This window comes from Orbilia oligospora (genome assembly GCF_000225545.1).
Source record: "Orbilia oligospora ATCC 24927 unplaced genomic scaffold scaffold00006, whole genome shotgun sequence".
NCBI classification, from domain to species: Eukaryota; Fungi; Ascomycota; class Orbiliomycetes; order Orbiliales; family Orbiliaceae; genus Orbilia; species Orbilia oligospora.
In genome coordinates this window covers 940,957-961,984 of record NW_011645563.1, presented here as the reverse complement: position 1 = coordinate 961,984, position 21,028 = coordinate 940,957, and the positions used below count along the sequence as shown (strand labels likewise).

Genomic DNA, 21,028 nt, shown 5'->3' with positions numbered 1-21,028 from the left:
AATTAGTCGAGCTTCAGATCGTCGAAGGAGCGACATGCATTCCAAATGTACTTGCATGCAATGCCCAAGCCAGGCCACCCACCGACGAGGGCATAAGGTAGACTTCGATGATCAGTAGAACGTAATAATATATAATAAACAAATACGTATACGTATTTACATGGCGATTTGGGGGGGGTGTTTTGAAAATGGCTCACAATTGGCCAAAATCGCCTGCCATTTTGCTGTCTAGCTGATCAAAAGAATGCAGCGACTGAGACTGTACGAAGATCCATTGTCCTATCAAATTGAAGCGATTTAGGTAGTTAAAAGAAGAATAATGCTGTCGCCAATATTAGGATATATTCTTTACTGGATGGGCCGACTGCAGTACTAGTTCATATCGGAATCCCTTATCCAGCCCCCTTCTCCGCCCAATGAGGACTGAAAATAACTTCCAATCCATATTGATATCTCAAATCTGTTTCCTTACTGCTTGACTATAGTTCCGTGCTAGCACAGGGCTAGGCCATGCTATCTGTGCGCGCATGTAAGTAAGTACTTATGTATAAGTATCTCTGCACGGATATAATATTATGGAAAGACCCGATGGCCATGGCCGGCTGGATTTTCCGGATGGTGTTCTGTGCACGCCGTAACAATCTCGCCCGCTTTAGCTAGATACTCGCATATGCGATTGCCTATCGTATATGGGACCTAAACTTGGCGAAGAATACGAACTCGAGGTCCTGCTGTGCTCCTTTTTAAGCATTTAAAGTTAGGTTGTTGGTAAAATAAATAAAATATTTACGCGGAACGGAGGCCAAACTGGTACCGGAAACCGCGCACCGGAACTCGCTTAACCCGTTGTCCCCAATGGCACACGCGACTGGTCCCTTTCGACTTTTAATACGTCAGTGTAAGGGTATGGATGTACTGCGTATGTAGCGCAGAGTGGCGGCCAGATTTGGCTGTGGAGCATGTGCTTTCTGCAGTTAAGATTGCCAGTTAGCAGGCTAATTCTGAGACTTGCAGGGGGCCACAACTAGCAATTATTTCCTCCGCTATTACCTTCGCTGCTGCCGTGCTTGCATGCTTCTTTCTGATCTTACAGGCTGGGCGATATTAATTGGTTTGTTGATAGGAGAACTTTTTTCCCTCCGTCTCCTTACCTAACGAATCAGAAGAAAAAAAATTAAAAAATTAAAAAATTCGAGGAGTCGACAAGATTAAGAACGAAGACTCGACGAAGCGACATAACAAAAACAAACTCCCTCATCAATCTCACTGTCATCTTCAGTTCACCACATCGGCCTCTTCACCAAGCAACTTCGATTTACACAGCCACGTTAGATACCTTCTCGCTGACGGTAAATACAGAGAGGCTTACTGTACCTCGAGATACCCACGGGGACAAACGATGGCATCCGTCTTGACCGACTCACGCGGGTTCGCCACGACTGGCTCCCAGACCCAGACCCTTGAGCCTCGGAAGTCGCGGAAGAGGTCCTCCTCCCTACTAGGGGCTGAAATACCCGGCGACACCTCTGCTCCTGCTATCTCGACCTCGAGGTCTCCTGCTGCTGTATGTATTTAAATACCCTTGGCCTTCCCTTGACTTTGAAGCTCCTTTTACCTCGGTTCCTTCAAGTATTACAATAGCAAGGACGACCTACTATACAACAACCAATATGAATCGTATACAGATAGAGTCTGTTACTGACTATGCAACCAAACCACAGAGGCAAGCTTCTAAATCAAGACGGCGAAAGCTGTCCAAACAGAGGCAAGATGGCCAGATGATACCTGGACCCGAGAACTTCTTCCTTTGGTATAAGGAGATGTCCTATAGACACACATGGGGTATGTCGAATTACATCAATACCATTGCTCTTCAGACATAAACATCAGCAGCTTACAATGCATCCTTATAGTTAACCCACTTATTGCAATGCTTGTCATCATCGGATGCTATCTCCCGAACCCTACTCGTTCGAACTGGGCTCACGATTTCATCTTTGTCGCATATCCACTCGAGGAAAAGGGTCCTAATGGCGAACAACTCTACAGCAAAGGCCTCGGCGACGGCAAATTTCTCTTCTTTTACACACTCTTCTTCACTTTCACCAGAGAATTCATCATGCAAAGGATATTGTACCCACTCTCCCAGAAACTCCTCCCCAAGTCCACTAGACGCAACAAGTCCACGATTGCTCGATTCTTAGAACAAGCATATACTGCTGTCTACTTTTCTGTATTCGGACCTCTTGGGCTTTATGTTATGTCGCAAACTCCCGGCCTATGGTTCTTCAATACGACTCCTTACTGGTCGACCCACCCTAACATCATCCATACCGGCATTTTCAAAGCTTATTATCTCCTTCAGTGGAGCTACTGGCTACAGCAAGCGATTGTTCTAGTCCTTATGCTTGAGAAACCGCGAAAGGACTTCAAGGAGCTCGTTATCCACCACATTGTTACCGTAGCTCTGATAACCCTCAGCTGGAGATTCCATTTCACATATATTGGATTGTCGGTCTTCATCACCCACGACATTTCCGATTTTTTCCTTGCTGTATGTAAACCCCCCCGTCTGTTTACCCTTGTAAGAAGATCATCTGATGCTAACAAACCTGCCATAACAGACCTCCAAAGTCTTCAACTACATTGACTCGCCAATTACCGGCCCGTATTTCGTAGTCTTTATCTTCAGCTGGGTTTACCTCCGCCATTACCACAATCTTTGGATCTTGTGGTCCGTTTTCTACGAACTCCCATACGTTGGCGAATATTACCTCGACTGGGATGAGCCACACTACAAGTGCGGGCTTGCTAAGCTCGTCATTTCCACACTTTTGTCGGCCCTCCAGCTGGTCAACATCTTCTGGCTTTACTGTGTTCTTCGCGTTGCATACAGATATGTCTTCAAGGCCGAGCTTGCTGATGTTCGAAGCGAGGACGAGGGTGGGGAAGAAGATGATGACGTTGGTTTCGATGATGATGATACCAAGACTCCAACTCTAGAGGAGTAAGTTGTCTACATTTTCGCTTGCGTTAATTATTAGTTGGGCTTGTCCGCTGACTGTGATTTTTGTTTAGAACTCCTAAAATCCAGTTGAACGGAGAAGCCCTTGCTAGCCCCATTGACGGTCAGGCCACCGGTTTTGGGAACCACAAACCTAACGGCATCCACAAACGTGCATAAACGATACCTACCATCCACCAGGAGCCAACCCAACCCCAACTCCCTCAACCGAGAACCCCAAGCCAACGCAACCATAACTTCTCGGATCTGAGCGGTAAACCAACAGAATATTCCTAAATTCATTTCATTGTATGATCTTTGAAAAATCACACGATCGTTTAATAAAATAGCATTAAGCATTAACGCACCCCACACCTGCATAATATCCCTGCCCTTTTTTTTACTTCACCTTTTTTTCCCATTCATTCGCTGTACAATTGACATACCCATAGTAGTGTTTTTTCTAATACCCTCGTTTCTGGGAAACACTTCCCTTCTATGCTGTTTTTGTTTGGATAGAGGATATTTCTCCTCGACGAGATATTTTAATAACCACCCACCCTTTTTTTTGATGTCATTGATGTATTAATGATCGGGAGGTGGGAGAGCAGAGAGAAACGAACCAAGATTTCCAGAACGGAAATATAATGTCAACGAAAACCTAATAATTAATATTGAGTGGGAGTGAGTGAACAAGGAGGAAGGAGAGAGGAAGATTTTTTTTCATTATTATTGTTGAATTGCTTGGATTAATTATATGATCATGTAACTCTATGTATGAGCAGCATTTGATTCATTTTAACATTGTCTTTGCAGTTGCATGTGGTTAGAATGTGGAGGTTAATGTATTTGTATAATGGAAAGGGGTGATAGTGAGATCGGTATCGTACTGTACCTACGAAATGGTCTAATCAGAATCTAAAGAATCGATTTTTTTTCGTATCATGAACTTGAGAGTCCTATGTTAAGTGTTAGAATACAACGGTACCAACACGGCCCTCCCATTCCACGTACATATTATTAGGGCTATGTCATCTAGTAGTAGGTAGAGGGGGTAAACATGGGGTTTGAAAATAGATATGACCATATTATGAAACCGTCTCGAAGCATCGTCGGTGTATAAAACCTAAGGACAATTTATATGGTCTGACCCAAGGCCTTTATCGTATCGAAAGCTCCAGCCGTCTCGGTCCACGAAGCAATACTGTATCCAATCGCCAAACGAGCTTCTTCCTTCGACCCATGCGTGTACGCACCAGGCCTTTGATTAGCAGCAGCCTGTGGGTTTCCCAGAAACATAGGCCAAAAGTCAGGACAGTATTCATTGATATCCTTATAAAGCTCCTTTATCTGTGCCTTGATAGTTTCAACGACACTCGCAAGTTTTTCCGTATCGCCTCTAAGGATATCAGGATGAGATCCGACAATACCGCTACTGCCGATTTCGTCTCGAATGAGATCAATGATCTCTTGTGGGATGGTACCATGCAGCGCCCTGGTGGTGTTCTGAGCAGCTTGTAAATCGATCAGAATGCGGACTTTGATCAAAACCACAGCTACAGCATGACTTAAATCGATCCATTTCCCTTTCCACCCTCCAACGGGTTCTTCAAGGGCATCGGCATTCATAACATCCAAATATGATGATTCGGTATCACCCCAATCATAAGTATCCTGTTTGGCCGTCGTCCCCCACCATTTCAAAAAATCATAAGCTTCTTGATCCCTCCCAAGGCGTATATACAACCCAGGGACAACATCTCTAACACCCATATTATCACCCCTACAAAGCCTCAACATATCCAATAAATGCTCGAGAGATGATCGAACAACATCAATTCTTCCACCGGTTGCGCCAAAAACTTGCATTATAGTATCAACGAAGTCATAACGTGCTCGCATGTAATCACGAGTTTCGAGGATGCCCCAGAAGTGGCCGATGCAGTTTTCGAAGGGGTGGGAAGGGGTCATTATGTCGCCCTGGAAATTTCGAAGCTTTTGGTCTTCGGTTTCGTAGGTTTCACGGGCCTTTTTGACGGTTTTGCAACCGGTTTTGTGACGTGGTCTGTCGGCTGCTTGGTGGGTTTTGTCGCAGTAGTAGGAGGCCTGGCAGCCGGAGCAGCGGAGGAGGCGGGTTGTGGGGGATTCTGTTATGGCGCAGAAGTCGCAGGCTCTTTGGGAGATTTTGCGGTGTGGAGGTGTCGGCATTTTGAGGTTTTGTATTATATTGGATACTGAAGTACCCAGGTAGTTAATGGGGTTGGTTGGAGTGTAGTGTAATGCTTGATGATGATTGAAATTGGATGGGGATTGGAGATATTTAGATCTGTAGATAGATGTTAAAAGATGCGCCTGGGGTGTAGGATAATTGCCATCTATCATACTTACAATTTCGGTATCAACTTCCTCAGAAATATAATTGCGACTGAGACACCGGGTATTCGAAGGGAGAGGCTCTCTGATAATACCTAAGGCCTAAATCAATGATATTTATAATCTCAAGTCCAGATAATAGCCCTAAAAATTGTGTGAATATGATGAGAATTGAAAATATATATATATAGAAAAGAAGATTCACTATTCAGACTTTCAGTGGGATGACGCCGTATACAGGAACACGAACTTTTGGGCTTAAGCTTACCGACTAAGCTAAGCTATGTGTATTTTTAGCGTGTTTATGTTTGACTAGTAACTTTCGCAAGCGCAAGAGGGAACAGGAGACCTGTAAACTTCAATTGGGGGGTACTCCTTAAAACCTTTGCATTGGCGTCGAGTCGACTTCGCGTCTTGGAAGCTTAGCTTCAAGCTTAGGAATATTGAATGCGCATTAATACTGTGTTCCATGTTATTGGATCCACGAAGCCATGTGATGTGACGGAGACTACCGTGGTTCAGAATGCAACGGACGAACTAGACTAGTAGACCCTGGCCAAGGCTTGAACCCTGAGGTTTCCCCTTAAATATTTGTCTTAAAATGTACTAGGTATGAATTCATGAAGTATACAAGTAGGTACCTATCAATGTGATAACTAAGCTAAAGAGAATAGTCGTCGTTGCATTGTGGTTTTGCATGGTATCTTAAAACTACCAATATAGACACGTCAAAGTAGACAGAAGTTTGCTGAAATAGCTAATACGGTGGTTGAGCTATAGAGTAGAAGGTAGACTCCAAAAGAAAACTGAAAGAATGGAAGGATTAGAAGGGATTATTGTAGGTGAAAAACATGATATTATATACAAAGAAGTGAATTCGAGATTCAAGCTGGTTGAATATGCACAATGAACGATGACGACACTAAAATGAAGAGGAGCGCTCAGATCAGACAGAGTAGTATAAACTGTGCAAGGTTGAATCAAAAAACTAGGGGTAGTAACCGCAGCAAAGCTAAGCAAGTAAAATGGTATCAAAGGATTCGAAACTCAAGACGGTTCGTTATATCATTAGCAGTAACTTCAGAATGTATCGCGAATAATTTTGTTTCCCGCAATTAACATCTCTTTTCTCCTTTCATTGTCCAAGCATATTGCCGCATAAAAATATTTTTTGCCTGGTTTTTCTTTCAGTTTTTTTATTTTTTTTATCATTGAGGATTCGGTATCAATAACCAAATCTTCTTGATTCTTCTTGCATTTTTCGGTGAAGTTCATCTTTCCTATTCATTTCGCAAACGACATAGTCCATCTTCTTCTCTTGCAAGAGCTGACCCAACTTATTTCCTTGCTTCTGAGAGAGGTATCTCACAGGTGGGGGCGGAATACCATCCCTGCAAGGTCCAGTTTGTTGCTGCGGTGAATTGTAGTTATACTTGGTATCCTGCGGTCTAGAATCGTTATCCGGCCCGAGACTCGCATACGATGGTGTGCGATGGACGCTGCTGTTATATCTCGACGAGGGAGGGATATTTTCCGAATGAGTGGAGTTTATGGAAAGAGAACTTTGGTTGTAATTATTTGGATAAAGCCTCTTTTCATCATCGAAATGGAATGAATTCCTGCCGCCTGGCTCTTGTAGGCCGGCAGTGGGCCCCAGCACTCCGCTGAGAGATGGAAGACCATTAGAGTCGAAGTAGATAGCCTTTTTCTCATCTTCAAGACGAGGAGTACGGCGGTAGGAAGTATAGCTTCTTGAAGGTGGTTGCCAGAGTGGATCTGAACCACCGGGGTTGACGAGTTCTGGGAATTGGGATTCGCGGAGATTGGATTGGTCTGAGTAGTAACGTTCCTGGTCAACGGAAATGGGGAATGGGTCGGAGACTGAGAGGTGAGGGACTCCAGGTCTAAAAGAGTCATTTGTTTCACGAGTCGAAGAAGATCGAGAAGGGCCTTGGCTATGCTGAGACATGGGTGAAGCAATTGGAGGAGGTGCTGAGGTCGCAGGTGTGAAGGTCGGTGTGAAATGGTCGTAGTAGTCCATGGATATCTTCTCATATTCCGGTTCTACTTCCTTCTTGACTGTCCTTAGACCGGCGTTATCACGGTCCTGGTGAACATTTTCTGGCGGTGCTGGAGTCCAGTTCGATGGTCTTGAGGTATCGTAGAATGCCATACCTCCCCATCCGAGCTGAGTTAAACCTTCATACATCCCGTCGGATACTTGTTCTGTTTCCATATTGCCTCGAGATTCCACGGCCATATTGTGCGAAGATTGCCTTGGGTCGTGCTCCGTAGTCTCTGAATAAGTTGAATAAGTTTTAAAGCTTGAATCGAAGGCTTCTGTCTCCGGTGCAGGTGCCGATTGTATAGCGTATGTTTCCTGATATCTTCTAGAAGAGTTTCTTGAAAGATTGGTCTCACTGTATGTTCCGACAGCGGGTGAAGATTTAGAGGAGGAAGATTCCACTGTGCTTATTAACACTTCGGTTTCATGGTATGGAATTCTCCAAGCAGGTGATTCGGCTGTCTCCTGGGAATGGTATGTTTGCTGGGTTCCCTGACGGTATGTATGTATACTTGGGCGGGGAGGTATGGGCGGCGGTGGTCCTGATGGTGGTGGTCCCATGCCTCCATGGGGGTAGCCCGACATCTTGGGCGTTTATATATCAACCAGGATAATATATCTCCCTATCAGACGACCTCCTCAAGCGAAGTGGTATAGTATATAACACAGGCACGCACACACTTCTTCTCACGGGATTATTATTAGATCCCCCTTGTACCCTCTCACTATCAACTATGCCTCCGGCACCCACAGGAGGCGGGGGGCGAGAGAGAGAGGGAGTTTTTGGCGACTTTTGGAAGTCTTTGGCGCAGCTTTTCAGCGCCTACCAAGCCCCTAGTATCTCAACGGGAGTGTACACGAGACACTTCTAGGTTGGTTGGTAGCTCGGAAGAGCGAGCGATATGGGGTAGACGACCCGGGCGTCGATGTGCCTGTCTGTCTGTCTGTTGTACAAAAAGACTAAGCCTGTGGATGGCGATGATGTTATGCCACAACCGGATTGGATGATATCTTAATCGTGCAGTACCGAAATCCGAGAATGGCCCTTGTTATTTTTCTTTCTTTTCTTTTCTTTCTTCTTCTTTATCCAGGTTTTTACCAGCTTTTTTTTGCAAGCTTGTGGGCTTGAGTAATGATTGTGCCTCGAACTGTGCGTATCTGCTTAGCAGTTATAGCAAGTGCGAGCGAAAATCTGCTTGTACAGCTTGTCCGAATTCCGACAGTCGCGACTATTCCAAATAAAATATTGCAGTCTCGTCTATGTATGTAGGTCGGGGGTCCAGATATCCTCTTAGCTCAGGCTTTTTTTTCTCGATCGAGTATATTGAATTGAAATGGGATGATGGGATTTTTTTTTCTTCCTTGCCCTCTTCTTGCAAATGTTTGGTTAATCTTCCAGATTCTCGATGCAGCAAAGCAGGTTAATTTGCAGCCCGCCAAGGGCAACTCGTGGGATTTTTAGGCGCAGGCCAGCCTGACTTAAAGGATCAAGAGGGGCGAGCTATTTCTTTTCGAGTATGGTGGATCCATGGACAGGCAGAGGCGAGAAAAGCTGGCGCTCTCTGGCGATCAGGAACTGATAAAAGTCTTGAGCTTGAGTATTTACAAGAATCCAAGAAGGCTTAAGGGGAGAGAAAGGCGTTCTCGAGGGCAGATATTCGGATACAGATCCGATTCCTGCAATCCTTTTCAACGAGCGCCCTTTCTCTCCTTCCTCTCTCTTAAGCTCTGACCTAATCCTGAAGGTCGCTCGGCAATGCAATCTATTTTTGTTGATCCGGCATGTATGAATTATAGTAAATTGGAAGTTTTCCTTGATATGATGCTTAGAAATGTATGACAATTATGCCTTCACAAAGGAATCAACATGAACTTCGAACCCAGAATGATATCTTGACGAAAGGAGAACGAGAGCCTCAATGGGCGCTTCAGCAGCATTATCTGCAGACCTGTAACGGAGTACAGCGACGGCAAAGCGATTTCGAACATTTTATTCCTGGGCAGGGGACTGCATATGTCCGGCTCACCGTAGTACACATTATACATCTCGTATTCGAAACGAACGACTCGGCCGGGAACTTGAAATCGCCAGGTACCACGATTATAACGTTATTTCTAAGCTTCCTTGGTAATTTTAGAATGAAATATATTAGCCTCCCTTGGGTTTTAAATATCAACTTCATGAATGCCCCCAGGTATTGCTTTCCCCAAAATCTATCGATGCCAAACATTTCTCAAGACCGAAGAGCTGTATAGGCCGATCAAAGTCCTGGAGGGCGGAGATCCGTATCTTTCCAATTCTTGTTTTCTGCATCGGCAACTTTGCCCCCCGGACTCCACCATGAATCTGAGCCGTGGAGTCTGCAGGTTGCATTTTCCCGCTACATGGTTGCTTCTTTTCAGCCGCAAATGTAAAGTTTCTGTGTCAGGTTTCAGTTTCGCAACTCACACTGCACTGCAACTTAGCTGGGATGATCGAAAGGAAAAGAGCAAAGGTTTAACTGGCTAGCTATATAGCTGTGGTATCAAAGTTACATTATAAAGCTTGTCATGAAATGTAGATATCAAGGACATGATGGTCGTCTGGAAAACTATCAGAACATTGAGGCAGAGAGAAAAAAATAAAAATAAAAATAAAATTCGAATTTCGAATTTCGAAGACGGTGTATATAAGAATAAAACCCCTTGCACGCTTCACTAAGCATACACAAATACCCACACTGTTAATTTTTTTTTTAGACCAATACCTTTGCCTTACTCAAGATGGTGATTTGATCATAACCTTCACCAGACTCATTGCCATATTTAAGAAGCAATGGGAAGACAGTAGCTTGGATTGGGCGTCCCTCCAATGGATGGCTCGTAGCTCCATCGGCGCTGGTAATAACATCGGTCTGTTGGGAGACATCATCCATGGTCGCATATCCGAATTCGCAGCCAGCCGGTTCGCTCAAGATTTGGAAGTTCGCGCGCTGTTTGCCAAGTGAAAGTGCGAAGTCTGCCGCCTTCTGGACGACTCCCTCGAGGAATTTGTATCTGGCTGGATCGCCTTGGAATGTTTGCTTTGTGGCGGCGAGAGGATATGTTAGTTGTTCAATCTTGTCGGCAATAGTCGAAACGGCAGCCTTTCGTTGAGAAGTGAAGTCGTCGCTCTTTTCCAAAAGGAAGAATGTTTCAGATCGCCAGTTGTTGATTGTGGGGGCCGGGGCAGCTGCATTCTATGTTAATAATATGTCCCAGATTTTACCTAGAATAAAAACATATATATGCATATATGTATGTATAACTTACAACTAGTTCGAACGAGTGGAGTGATTGCGGACATGGCATTTCCAAAGAAGGCACCAGTCTCAAAGCTTTCTTGGAGGACTTCTGAAACAATCGCACGAACGACCAATTGCTTGGTCTTTCCGCTGGTCAAAAGAGATTGATAACTCGGAACATGCTCGGTGAGGAATTCGTAAAGTTCGGTAGTCAAGTTAATCGGATCGCTTGAAGCCTTGAAATAATTTCCAGCCCATCCAACGGCATCAGTGCCGAGTTGAGTGTATTCACGAGACAGACTGTTGTCGTCCTTAGTTTGAGGTTTCTGACCAGCAGCGAGGAGGCTTCCTTGAACAGAGGTAAGACGTCTATTGGCGTCGGCAAGTTGGGACTGGAGAGTTTCAATTTGAGCATTGGCGCCTTTGTCGGAATAACCACCGGCTTCTGGGGTCGAATATGCTGTGCTATATCCGTTTCTTCGGTCTATAACATATACCGATATCAATTAGTATCAGAACTCAAAGATTCATAAGTTTCGTATATTGGAAAGATCTATTATATTACCTTGTCTTCTCTTAACGAAAAAGAAGATAGCAAGCCCGAGGGCGCCAGCGAATAGTAAGGCGAAGAGAATAGTCAAACCGGTGAGAACCCCGTTATTGTTATTCGACCTTCCAGTTACTTCGGCCACGCCCGTATTTACTGGTCCATCGGTACCGCTCGCCCCAGCCGTAGCAGCCTGCGAGACTGATTCGACCGACGTCGAGCTGATACTACCACCGGCGACTTCTGTATTTCGGATGGGGCCTCCTCCTCCTTCGTTACTATCTTTGGGTGCATCGGATGGTGTAGGTTTCAGATCCTCTGTTGGAACCAAATATCTAATGTCAGCACCCGCGAATCTCAGAGTTCTTTGTAATTTAATGTTTGCTGATTGGCATAACATTACATGAAATAATTGATATTCGAACTCACCTGATTTTAGAGGGTCTAAAATAGTAGAAGAGGGTTGCCCACCCGGGGGCGTAGCAGGTGGTACCGCAACGTCGCCAGTGTCAATCGGTGGTTGAGCTCCGTTCGTTTGCTGCTGGGCCAAAGCGACGCCAATAACCGCAAGAAGCGGTATCCCAAACCGTGAGGGCTTCATTATCACAAATGTCGAATCTTCCACAAAACCTCGCGATAACCCAGTCGGAGATAATTAAAAACCCTCTAGAACGTCGTCGGAAAGGAAAAATTAAAATTAAAACTTCAAACAATACAAAATACAAAGTACAAGAAAGAAAAAAAAAGACTAGAATCTGACGGTTTGATCCCGGGGGGTACGCTTTTATTTAAAAAGGCATCCCAATTTTAGATAGCCTTGCAACATTGACACCCACCCCTGATAGTCAGAGCAGTTAAGTTATGTGTGTGACCCAGACGTTAACTTCGATGTGGGGATACGAGTCTGAGCTGACAGAACGGCTGTTTCGCCGCCTTTGTACTGTAACGATACAGCAAGGTATAATACTTACTAGCTTCGGAACAGTGTTTACTGACAGGGGATTGGTTTCCCATGTCCCATTCAGCCTTCCTGCTGGATTGGCCCCACTGGAATTTTGAGCCGCTTGGCTGAAATCCCATATTGTTGATGTTGTGATGGTGTAAATTGCACCATTGTCAGCTTCTTTCTTTCCTTCTTTCTTTCTTTTGATTCTTTCTTTGATTCTTTCTGACTTCCCGCATTTTGCTTTGTGCATATCAATTCTCGCAGCCTGCTACGTACTTCATGAAATTCCTGCAACGGGTACGGTACGGAATATTGTGTGCATATCGCATCAACCCGGCCACCAACCAGTTGAAGATTACCATTCGACCAGGTGGGATGTAAGTACGTTGCTCTGCATTGCGAGATTCATGTATCATTATAGCTGGACCCTAGCAGAAACCTAGGCCATCGACCACCTCGTTGCAATTGTGGAGACATGGTTGGCGCGGCTATTAATCCATCGAGGCAGCAGGCTGGCCATGGGCTAGGGGGGACCCTTTAGGTTGGACAATTTGAAATACAAACCAGCATTCTGAGCTTAGCTTCCTCCCCCCACCGCTAGTTTTAACCAGGGGAGTTTATACCTCGATAGGCATCATCATCATATCGGTGAGCTTTTTTTGTGGCTATGAATAGCAATGCTAGTTCTTAAAAAGAAAAAAACCTTTTCTGCTCGAGGGTTTATGGGGAAAGCTTCGAGAATATTGAACTTTTGATTCCATTCCGAGATCCGACGACTACATAATATATGCATAGATCTATTCCATAATGTAATTTAGATGACTCGTCACCACCACCATTGTTATGTAGGTGCATGGTGTAATTCTTCCACTGATTAACGGGCAGCCGAAACCGTCTCGATTTGATCCCGCGGGATCGAGATGCGGCTCATTGCACAAAAAAGCTTAGGATACCCGGAAGGCTGGGCGACTCGGTATTTGCGTATCATCATGGTGAGACTGGCCATACATGGTATGTATACTCTCGACTAGACTCGACGCCTAGGAAAATACAATGAAGCCCATGGCGGACTATACATATACTATACATCCCCACCGTCGATTCAAAAAATAAATGTGATAGATAAAAGTAAGCAGTTTATCGAGGCGTATGTCCACCCCATGATGGGACGACCTCTTGTCATGAAGCCGAAGGATCTGAGCCGCTCTTGGGTGCAGAACCACCCCAACTGGCCAAGCGAAATTGGCTAGCCTCCAACGTTAGCCCCAGAGAACAAGGGCATCGCGAGGCTGAATGGACTCGACTAGCTACGGAGTCAAATCATATGCATGGTACCACCGCACTTGCGATCCTGGGGGGCTTGTCTCTTGATAAAGTGTGCGCCAAAAAAAAAAAAAGAGGACCATACAATCAATACTCATAGCTCCCTTTATCGACAAACTAGTCGCGAATCCCTATTCTTTGACCGTGCTTACTTAGTTTTGTATATCTATGGTTACACACTTCCTTTGAAGTTGAGGAGCAGCTCTTCCAGAATAAAACCCCAACCTCGAACTAGCTAGGTCTCAGTCGATCGAAAAAAGCGCGTAGTTCCTGGATCCTAGTTCTCACCGTACTAGACTTTACCTGCCATATACATTGGCCGCGGACGATACCCTGACCGTCTCGTCAATCAATCCGCTCCATACACAGCATCATATCAAAAGACAGATCTAGAGGTCCATTCGAGATAGTTATAAAACAACCGACCAAAGAAACCATGGCGTATGCGACTCGAATCGCACTGGTAGAACTTCCGGCGCAGGTTCCCTCGACCCATCCGGGTCAGAATCTGAAAAAGACGCGGGTATACCAACCCACGGCTTTCGCACAGAATCCACACGGACAGTTTCGACATCGTATAATCATTGGTGTGGACTTTGGAACGACATACAGCGCGATTGCGTGGGGTAGCTCATCGGATCCTGGTGAGTGCTCCCCGCACTTTTTATATATTATATACAAATACACAGATAATACGGTGTATTAAAGCGGAGGGAATGATATGCTGACTCTTTTTTCCTTTGCGTGGCCTGGAATGCGGATAGATTCGATTGAGATTATTAATAGCTGGCCGACTTCCGGCGCTCGTGTGATGGACTCGGTATGCACGCTTTGGAGCAATATCACTACTGGAGACTCAGGATTCAGGAGGTTAACAATGTGATCGCAATAGTGTCCCACCGAGATATCATATCATGAAGGGTCGACAACAGAATTCAGCTGGGGATATGATATCCCATCGACAGCAAGAAGGCTGGCATGGTACGTCCGTCCCTGCAACTACAACCACAATATCAACACAATAAATAGAAGTAATGGAAATACTAACCTCCACTTGTGTGTGAGTGTTCAGGTTCAAGCTACTACTCGAGTCCGATGATACTGATATTAAACGGAAAGTCAATATACCGGATGGTCTGGATGTTATGGACGTTTGCACGGACTTCCTTCATGCGCTATATATTCACGTACGTCGATATATACAATTAATTAACCACACCTCAGCTACCATGGTTGTGCATCAGCCCGCTGACGAGATACATTCCGAATTAATCAACAGACAATGGAAACCCTCTACCGCAAGAAAGGAAACCATGTTATGGAAATCACACAAGTTGACTTTGTCCTAACGGTCCCCGCCGTTTGGAACGACGGCGCAAAGCAGAGGACTCAGAAGTGTGCTGAGAATGCAGGGTTCGCGAACGGCCACAGGTTGACAATGATCAGTGAGCCCGAAGCCGCGGCTGTATTTTGTATAAAAAACCAAGATGCGCATAATATCAAGGTCGGTTGGTTTATAGTCGAACCCAAATTAGATATATTGATACTCATTTCTAACAATTAACATTATATATAGGCTAGTGATAGAATAGTCGTTTGCGACGCTGGCGGTGGAACAGTTGATTTGATCACCTATAACTGCTTGGAAGTAAGTAATATACCTTCATAATCCTTACTTCGTTATTTTTAACTATATTAACACGGGCATCGATACTCCATAGATTAGCCCCAGATTACGAGTACGAGAATGCGCAGTCGGCGAAGGTGCCTTCGCAGGCTCCTCCAAGATCGATCGAAATTTCGCAGAATTCTTCAAAAACCGGATGGGATCCCACTTCGAAAGTCTAAGACTAGAAACACAACAGAAAGTCATCAAAAACTTCGAGGCTATCAAGTGTGGTTTTAGAGATCGTCCTGATCAGGCTGTATACACAGTACGTATACCAAACACATGCATACAAAACCAATCTCGATAATTTCCTGAGCTAACATAAAACCCCACACTACTAGGTCACCGTCCCAACAATAAACAACCTCCCAGAAGCCGGAATCGAGAATGGTGAAATGTTAATATCGAGAGAAGATATGAGAACTCTCTTCGACCCTGTTATCACAGAAGTCATTACTTTAATCTACAACCAAATCAAAGAAACATCCGACAATGCAGGAAGAGTAAATACAATCCTCCTAGTCGGTGGGTTCGGAGAATCTCTCTATCTCTACCAAAGAGTCGTCGATTGGGCCGGTCCATACGGAATCAACGTTATCCAACCGAGAAGCGCGTGAGTTAACACAATTTACCCCTCGTGCAAGAACTAATCACAAAAGGGTAAAACCACTGACATAAGAATCCAGAGCAACGGCTATCGTAAAAGGAGCTGTTATCCGAGGACTTGAAATTCACTTGGACGCCTCGAACCCCGGAAGAACACAGGTCGAACGCCTATGTAGAAAAAACTACGGCACCGTCAGTTCGCAACTCTTCATCGATGGAAAACATAGAGCCGAAGATGCATGGATAGATCCCCAAACCGGTAGGAAGATGGCAAGAAATCGTATGTTCCCCCCCCATCCTTCCAGCTACAAACCATACCATATCACAAAATTAGTTCTAACCACTTGATTTCCCAACCAACAGAAGTCAGCTGGTTCATCCTCAAAGGCCAACCCCTCACCGACGAACGTCGTTTCTCAAACCATTTCCACCGAAACTTCAAACACATCACTCCCTTCCTAGACGCCATGGTCGCCTCTAGCAGCGATAACCCTCCGAACCGTGTCGAAGGCGACGTTCACGTCGTCTGTCGAATGACATCGGATCTATCAACCGTCCCAAAGAATCTATTCGATAAAAAATGGAAAGGTCTAAGAAGCTTCTATAGCGCAAGGTATAGACTTGACATGACGATTGAAAGTGCTGAGATTAAGTTCGAGTTGGTTTATAAAGACCGGTAAGATATAATCTAAATAGCCTCTATACTATTCATAACATTTCGGGAAAACTAAATTTTCTATAAACATCTTTAGATCATATGGATTCGCACAATGTCAATTCGACTAAACCCCGCGGGATATGGTGTTCAATATCCATTTCACTTTCAGAAATGGGATCCATAAAAATAGTATATATATAATAAGGATTTCGATCTTAAGTTATATCTATAGGAAGGATTCTACCCATCGATACCTTTTGTTTTTTTAGTATATTTCCCTGCAGTTTAGCGTCCCCATTCCTAACAAACATCCTCATATATTGCATTCCATAACTTTAATAAAATAATTTATATACTACCAACCTATAGCTATCTTACCATTTCGACCCTCCCTCCCCCCATGGGTATATTACAAAGTCTACCCATCTGTACAATATCACTAGTATATATAGTTCAATGTAAATACCTTTCCCCAATTGAGTCAGTAGCTGAAATTTTATAAGTGCTCCTATATTAGATCTATAGAACCACGCTCCAAGGAACCGTATCACTATTCTCAAACTACCGAGAGCTGTCTTTATCACCCTCTTATTTGCATCTATATATTACCCAGGATAAAATATTTAGGTCAAGGAGGGGGTTTTCTTTCTTTTTCTTTGTCAACTCGGTATTAAAATACAAATAGTATGTTTTTTTTTTGTTCCAAGGAAGTCTACCGCGCGCTTGCACCACGATATCTTCTTTGAAGCTTTCTGCGAGAAGGAGAGAGAAAAAAAAGGTAGAATTATTTGACAAAAGTCTAAATGAATGTGATGAATATATCTGGCAGTAATAGTAAAGGTAGTAGTAATAGTAGTAGTAAAGGAGTACTAATAGTAATAGTAAAGGTAGTAATGCAATCTTTTTTGGAGGGTGAAACAATCAAAACCAAGTATATAAGCAAAAAAAGGTGATTTTCTTCGCTTGAAAAAAACAAAAGGTGAGAAAGACAATATTGAAGTTTAAGAGAAAAAAAAGGAGAAAGCCTATCCAGAAAAAAACAAACAAACCAAAATTCAAGTTTGTTGAATATAGATGAAAAGAGCAAGTAATGGAACCCCGCTAAAATGCCAAAAGAAAGAAAAAAGAGAAATATGTGCAGGGAAGATTTGAGCGAAACATAGGAAAGGAATTGGATGTGTATCTGAGAGTATGACAAAAGAAATTTCGAAGGGGGGCTTGTTTTTCTAAGATGGAGATTTGCGAGTCGAATGTTTTGCAAAAGACAGTCAACTGCGGAACATTACTTCATTAAAGGGAGGGGAAAAATAAAAAAGATGACAAAGATTAGCCGGTTGTAGTTGAGTACATGCCTTGTACTCATTAATCACTGGCATTGAGGGGGTTTTTATCGCCTCTCTCGTTGTATGTATTAAGTTGCTGTTCAACCGATAACAGAGCTCCTCTGATACGCCATCTTCTCTGGCTTCTTGTAACCTTGCTCGCCGACGACTCCGCTTCCGGGGCCAGCGCACCGTCTCTTCTCATCCTCTCGTTCCTTGATTTCTCTTTCATCTTGAACGAGCGTGCAGACGGGACAATAGTACGACTTTGCGCAGTCTCCGATTGGAGATCCCTTGATTTGGTAAAGCTCCCTGATTCGGGTTCTCTGGAGCATAGTGAATACCCAGCTGACAGGGGCCAAAGCACAGAATAGGACGCAGTGACCGTTACAGGAGCCGTATGCATCAAGGTTGGAGTCTGGGACGGTCTTTAATCTGTGATGCGTCTTGGAGTAGAGCATGCATGGACACCAGCATCCGAGACAACCTGTTGATAACTCAAAGTTAGCTTATATGCGTTGAATTTGTTGTAATTTCGTCCAAACAAGAATTCCTTGGCAAATCGCTTTCGCGAGGTCACGGAAAAACGTGGAATTCAGATGAGGAAAACAAAAAGGAACTTACAAGAACCAATGTCGCCAAAACAGCTGCAGAACCCATACTTGTACTCCTGAGCACCAAAAATCTGGTTTGGATGCGCGATTTGTCCCGGCGCATGTGGTTGGCTCGCGCCATTGTCAAATTGTGCTGGTGGTTGGTATTCCATTGGCTGCGGTTGTTCCGGCGCACGATCTAACGGTTGGGTCGGTGGGGGATCGAAAGTCATGGTTTGTCCATATTCAGGGCCACCGGGCGCCACGTTCTGCAACGGGATTCCCTGCTGCTGTGGTTGAGATGGATCTTGCGCGTATCCAGACATTGCTTCTTTTCGTTTTCTACGGGCGACTTCAGAGTTTACTTCTGTGTTATAGGCGTACAGCGAATTATCCTTTGCGGATGGGTTGAAGACGTGGATATCCTGGATCTGAGGAACCGGTGGGATAGGTTCTGGTTGGTAATAATGATAATATAAATTATCGTTACTCTTCGAAGCTAGCGAATGCAGAGAGTGTGCCGAAGGTGCAGAACGGAGTGGTGTTAGTGGAGGAGCGGCAAACCCAGCCTGTGCGTAATCGATAGTATTTGCAGAAGGAATAAATGTTGAGGTTGCCTGTGGCGCGTGTGTTGGTGTCCGGGGAGGAGCTGCGAATTGTAACGGAAAACCTGATCCGTAAGGTATATTTGTCCGTATCGGCGCCGGTGGGGTCTTTGTCCGTATTGTGGTTGTGGGGGATTGGGGGCTTTGATAACCACCGTATTGATGTGCCTGTGGTGGTAGAGGAGGTGTGAATATCTGAGATGATGTGAGCTCAGGTATATTGGTATAACTACGGGAGGGATCGTTCCGTTGATATGCCATAGGAGAAGTTTTATCAAAGAAAAAGGATTAAAAAGGAGGGTTGGGAATGATTAGTGCAGGGAATGATTTATATATCAACAGTGTGACTGTGTGCACTACAAGGGCCAGCGACGGGTAAAGGAACTCGAGAGGCAAAAAGAGACCGGGATAGGGGAGCAGTGGACGGGATAGACTACAACAGTGTCGCCCAGTGGAGTTCGAGAGTCTTGGGGTTCTTCAGTCACGCATACTCGTGGAGATATATGCGAGATGAGAGCGCTTGCAAGACTATCAGGATGTTAAGTATGTCCAGGACAGGGAACCAATATCACGGAGTCTTCCTCCTCCACCAAAGGCTTCTCTAGACCTTCTAGACGTAGCCGCGCCGTGGTACACTCCACTCTGTGATAAATATAGATATCTCCAAAAAGAAACCTTGATTTTTCTTTATTTTTTATTTCTTGCAGATGGTGGGATGTGCAGATGCAAACGAACGAATGGAAGGATGGTACAAGTCAGAAGTCAAAAGAGTCAAATGGCAAGATGTGGGCGGCGTGTGGAATATGTATGCAAGATGCGCGGGTGCAAACGGGCCTTATGACGGTTTTATGTCAAGTGGTTTGAATGAAAGGGCGTGGGTAATACAATTCTCAAGCAATCAAAAGGAGGGAACTCGGGTTTGAAGTTGGTAATGCAAGATGCAGGTGATATGTATATGTTTTGTAAGAGAGCGACGGAGGGAAAAGTGGAAGTGAGATGCGAGTAGATGGAAGGGACTGACCTGTCTAAGAATGGATTGCAGGATGCAGGTTCAAAAAGCAGTGATACCCCAATTAACAATCAAAAAAAAGGGCACAGCAGAAGGCAGCCTGATTGGAAGTTAGCGGCCCAAAAAGAGTCCTGTTACTTCAGCCCACCAACGAAGAAACCGAGTTATACTGTTGAGGGGGATGATCACGTATGTCGGTCCCGAGTTTCTGGGAGAGTAAGTGTTAAATTTGCGTCGCAGCACCTCTTCGCCGCTTCAGAAAAAAGGATTGGGCGCCTAAAATGAAGGGACCGGAGCAAACAGTTGAGTATGGTCTGAGAGCGCAGAGTGTTCATTTGCGACTTTATGCTATCAGGAACGAGGGAAGGAGACCGATAGAGCGAAGAAGCAGCATTACGCAGATGTCTCTGCCAATTCCTCACTGCAAATCTGCAGCAAGCAATGATGGAGCCCGCAGCCAGGGTGCCGTAAAGTCGGGGTGCGACTGCTGGCAATTGGTTGGTTGAAGCCCAATGTACAGGGGATGGCGCCTAGATTGAGCCCCGACCAACCAAACCGCTTCTTGGCAGATATCCCGCAACCTTAGCTTGTCGATTGATAGCGAATAACCTTGCTGTGATGGAGGGTTCCTGCTGCAGGTTCCTTTTTCTTTCCTGTTCCCGCCCACCTAGCGTCGTTGAGATCCAGAGCATGGCTTTTTGGTTCGACATGCAGGCACCGTCTAGCTCGAGACATCCAGAACGTGACTAAACGTGACTAAAAAAGCCTACATTCGTCGTCGTCAGCGAGGAGGGCTTTGATTGTGATCCTCTTCTTTAGAAATAATTCCTGGGCGTGGCAACATCGATTGATATGGACCCTTTGGACAAGAGATGCATATGTGATCTGTGACAGAAACGAGGGATGTGATCGATAGTCTCCACCGGTGGCGTGTTATCAGCCGGCCCCGGCAATACGTCTTTTCCCTCTCCAGCCACCAAACAAAAACAAATAACAAAACGACAAGACCCTCGAAATTGCCCTTTCCGCTGCGGGTCTCGTATCG

The 21,028-nt window shown here is 44.8% G+C and overlaps 6 protein-coding genes across 6 annotated transcripts; 2 read left to right on the top strand and 4 right to left on the bottom strand.

The window, feature by feature from the left end:
* Positions 1-1,399: 1,399 nt before the first annotated feature.
* Positions 1,400-3,184, top strand: AOL_s00006g298 (uncharacterized protein; the record flags this gene model as incomplete). Its single annotated transcript, XM_011119607.1, has 5 exons — positions 1,400-1,564; positions 1,686-1,842; positions 1,914-2,554; positions 2,625-3,007; positions 3,079-3,184. 5 exons carry the CDS (start codon positions 1,400-1,402, stop codon positions 3,182-3,184), a joined length of 1,452 nt encoding a protein of 483 aa, XP_011117909.1.
* Positions 3,185-4,141: 957 nt separating this feature from the next.
* Positions 4,142-5,212, bottom strand: AOL_s00006g297 (uncharacterized protein; the record flags this gene model as incomplete). The annotated part of the gene is made up of 1 exon (XM_011119606.1): positions 4,142-5,212. One exon carries the CDS (start codon positions 5,210-5,212, stop codon positions 4,142-4,144), a length of 1,071 nt encoding a protein of 356 aa, XP_011117908.1.
* A 1,390-nt stretch (positions 5,213-6,602) lies between these two features.
* AOL_s00006g296 (uncharacterized protein) lies at positions 6,603-8,027 on the bottom strand (the record flags this gene model as incomplete). Its single annotated transcript, XM_011119605.1, has 1 exon — positions 6,603-8,027. The coding sequence occupies one exon, from the start codon at positions 8,025-8,027 to the stop codon at positions 6,603-6,605; it is 1,425 nt and encodes a 474-aa protein (XP_011117907.1).
* A 2,150-nt stretch (positions 8,028-10,177) lies between these two features.
* Positions 10,178-11,853, bottom strand: AOL_s00006g295 (uncharacterized protein; the record flags this gene model as incomplete). The annotated part of the gene is made up of 4 exons (XM_011119604.1): positions 10,178-10,653; positions 10,734-11,189; positions 11,271-11,570; positions 11,682-11,853. The coding sequence occupies 4 exons, from the start codon at positions 11,851-11,853 to the stop codon at positions 10,178-10,180; spliced, it is 1,404 nt and encodes a 467-aa protein (XP_011117906.1).
* Positions 11,854-13,957: 2,104 nt separating this feature from the next.
* Positions 13,958-16,582, top strand: AOL_s00006g294 (uncharacterized protein; the record flags this gene model as incomplete). The annotated part of the gene is made up of 11 exons (XM_011119603.1): positions 13,958-14,165; positions 14,286-14,341; positions 14,414-14,502; positions 14,594-14,708; positions 14,801-15,025; positions 15,098-15,169; positions 15,243-15,455; positions 15,532-15,803; positions 15,877-16,076; positions 16,160-16,472; positions 16,549-16,582. 11 exons carry the CDS (start codon positions 13,958-13,960, stop codon positions 16,580-16,582), a joined length of 1,797 nt encoding a protein of 598 aa, XP_011117905.1.
* A 1,295-nt stretch (positions 16,583-17,877) lies between these two features.
* On the bottom strand, positions 17,878-19,235 carry AOL_s00006g293 (uncharacterized protein; the record flags this gene model as incomplete). The annotated part of the gene is made up of 2 exons (XM_011119602.1): positions 17,878-18,263; positions 18,401-19,235. The coding sequence occupies 2 exons, from the start codon at positions 19,233-19,235 to the stop codon at positions 17,878-17,880; spliced, it is 1,221 nt and encodes a 406-aa protein (XP_011117904.1).
* Between the last annotated feature and the right edge of the window lie 1,793 nt (positions 19,236-21,028).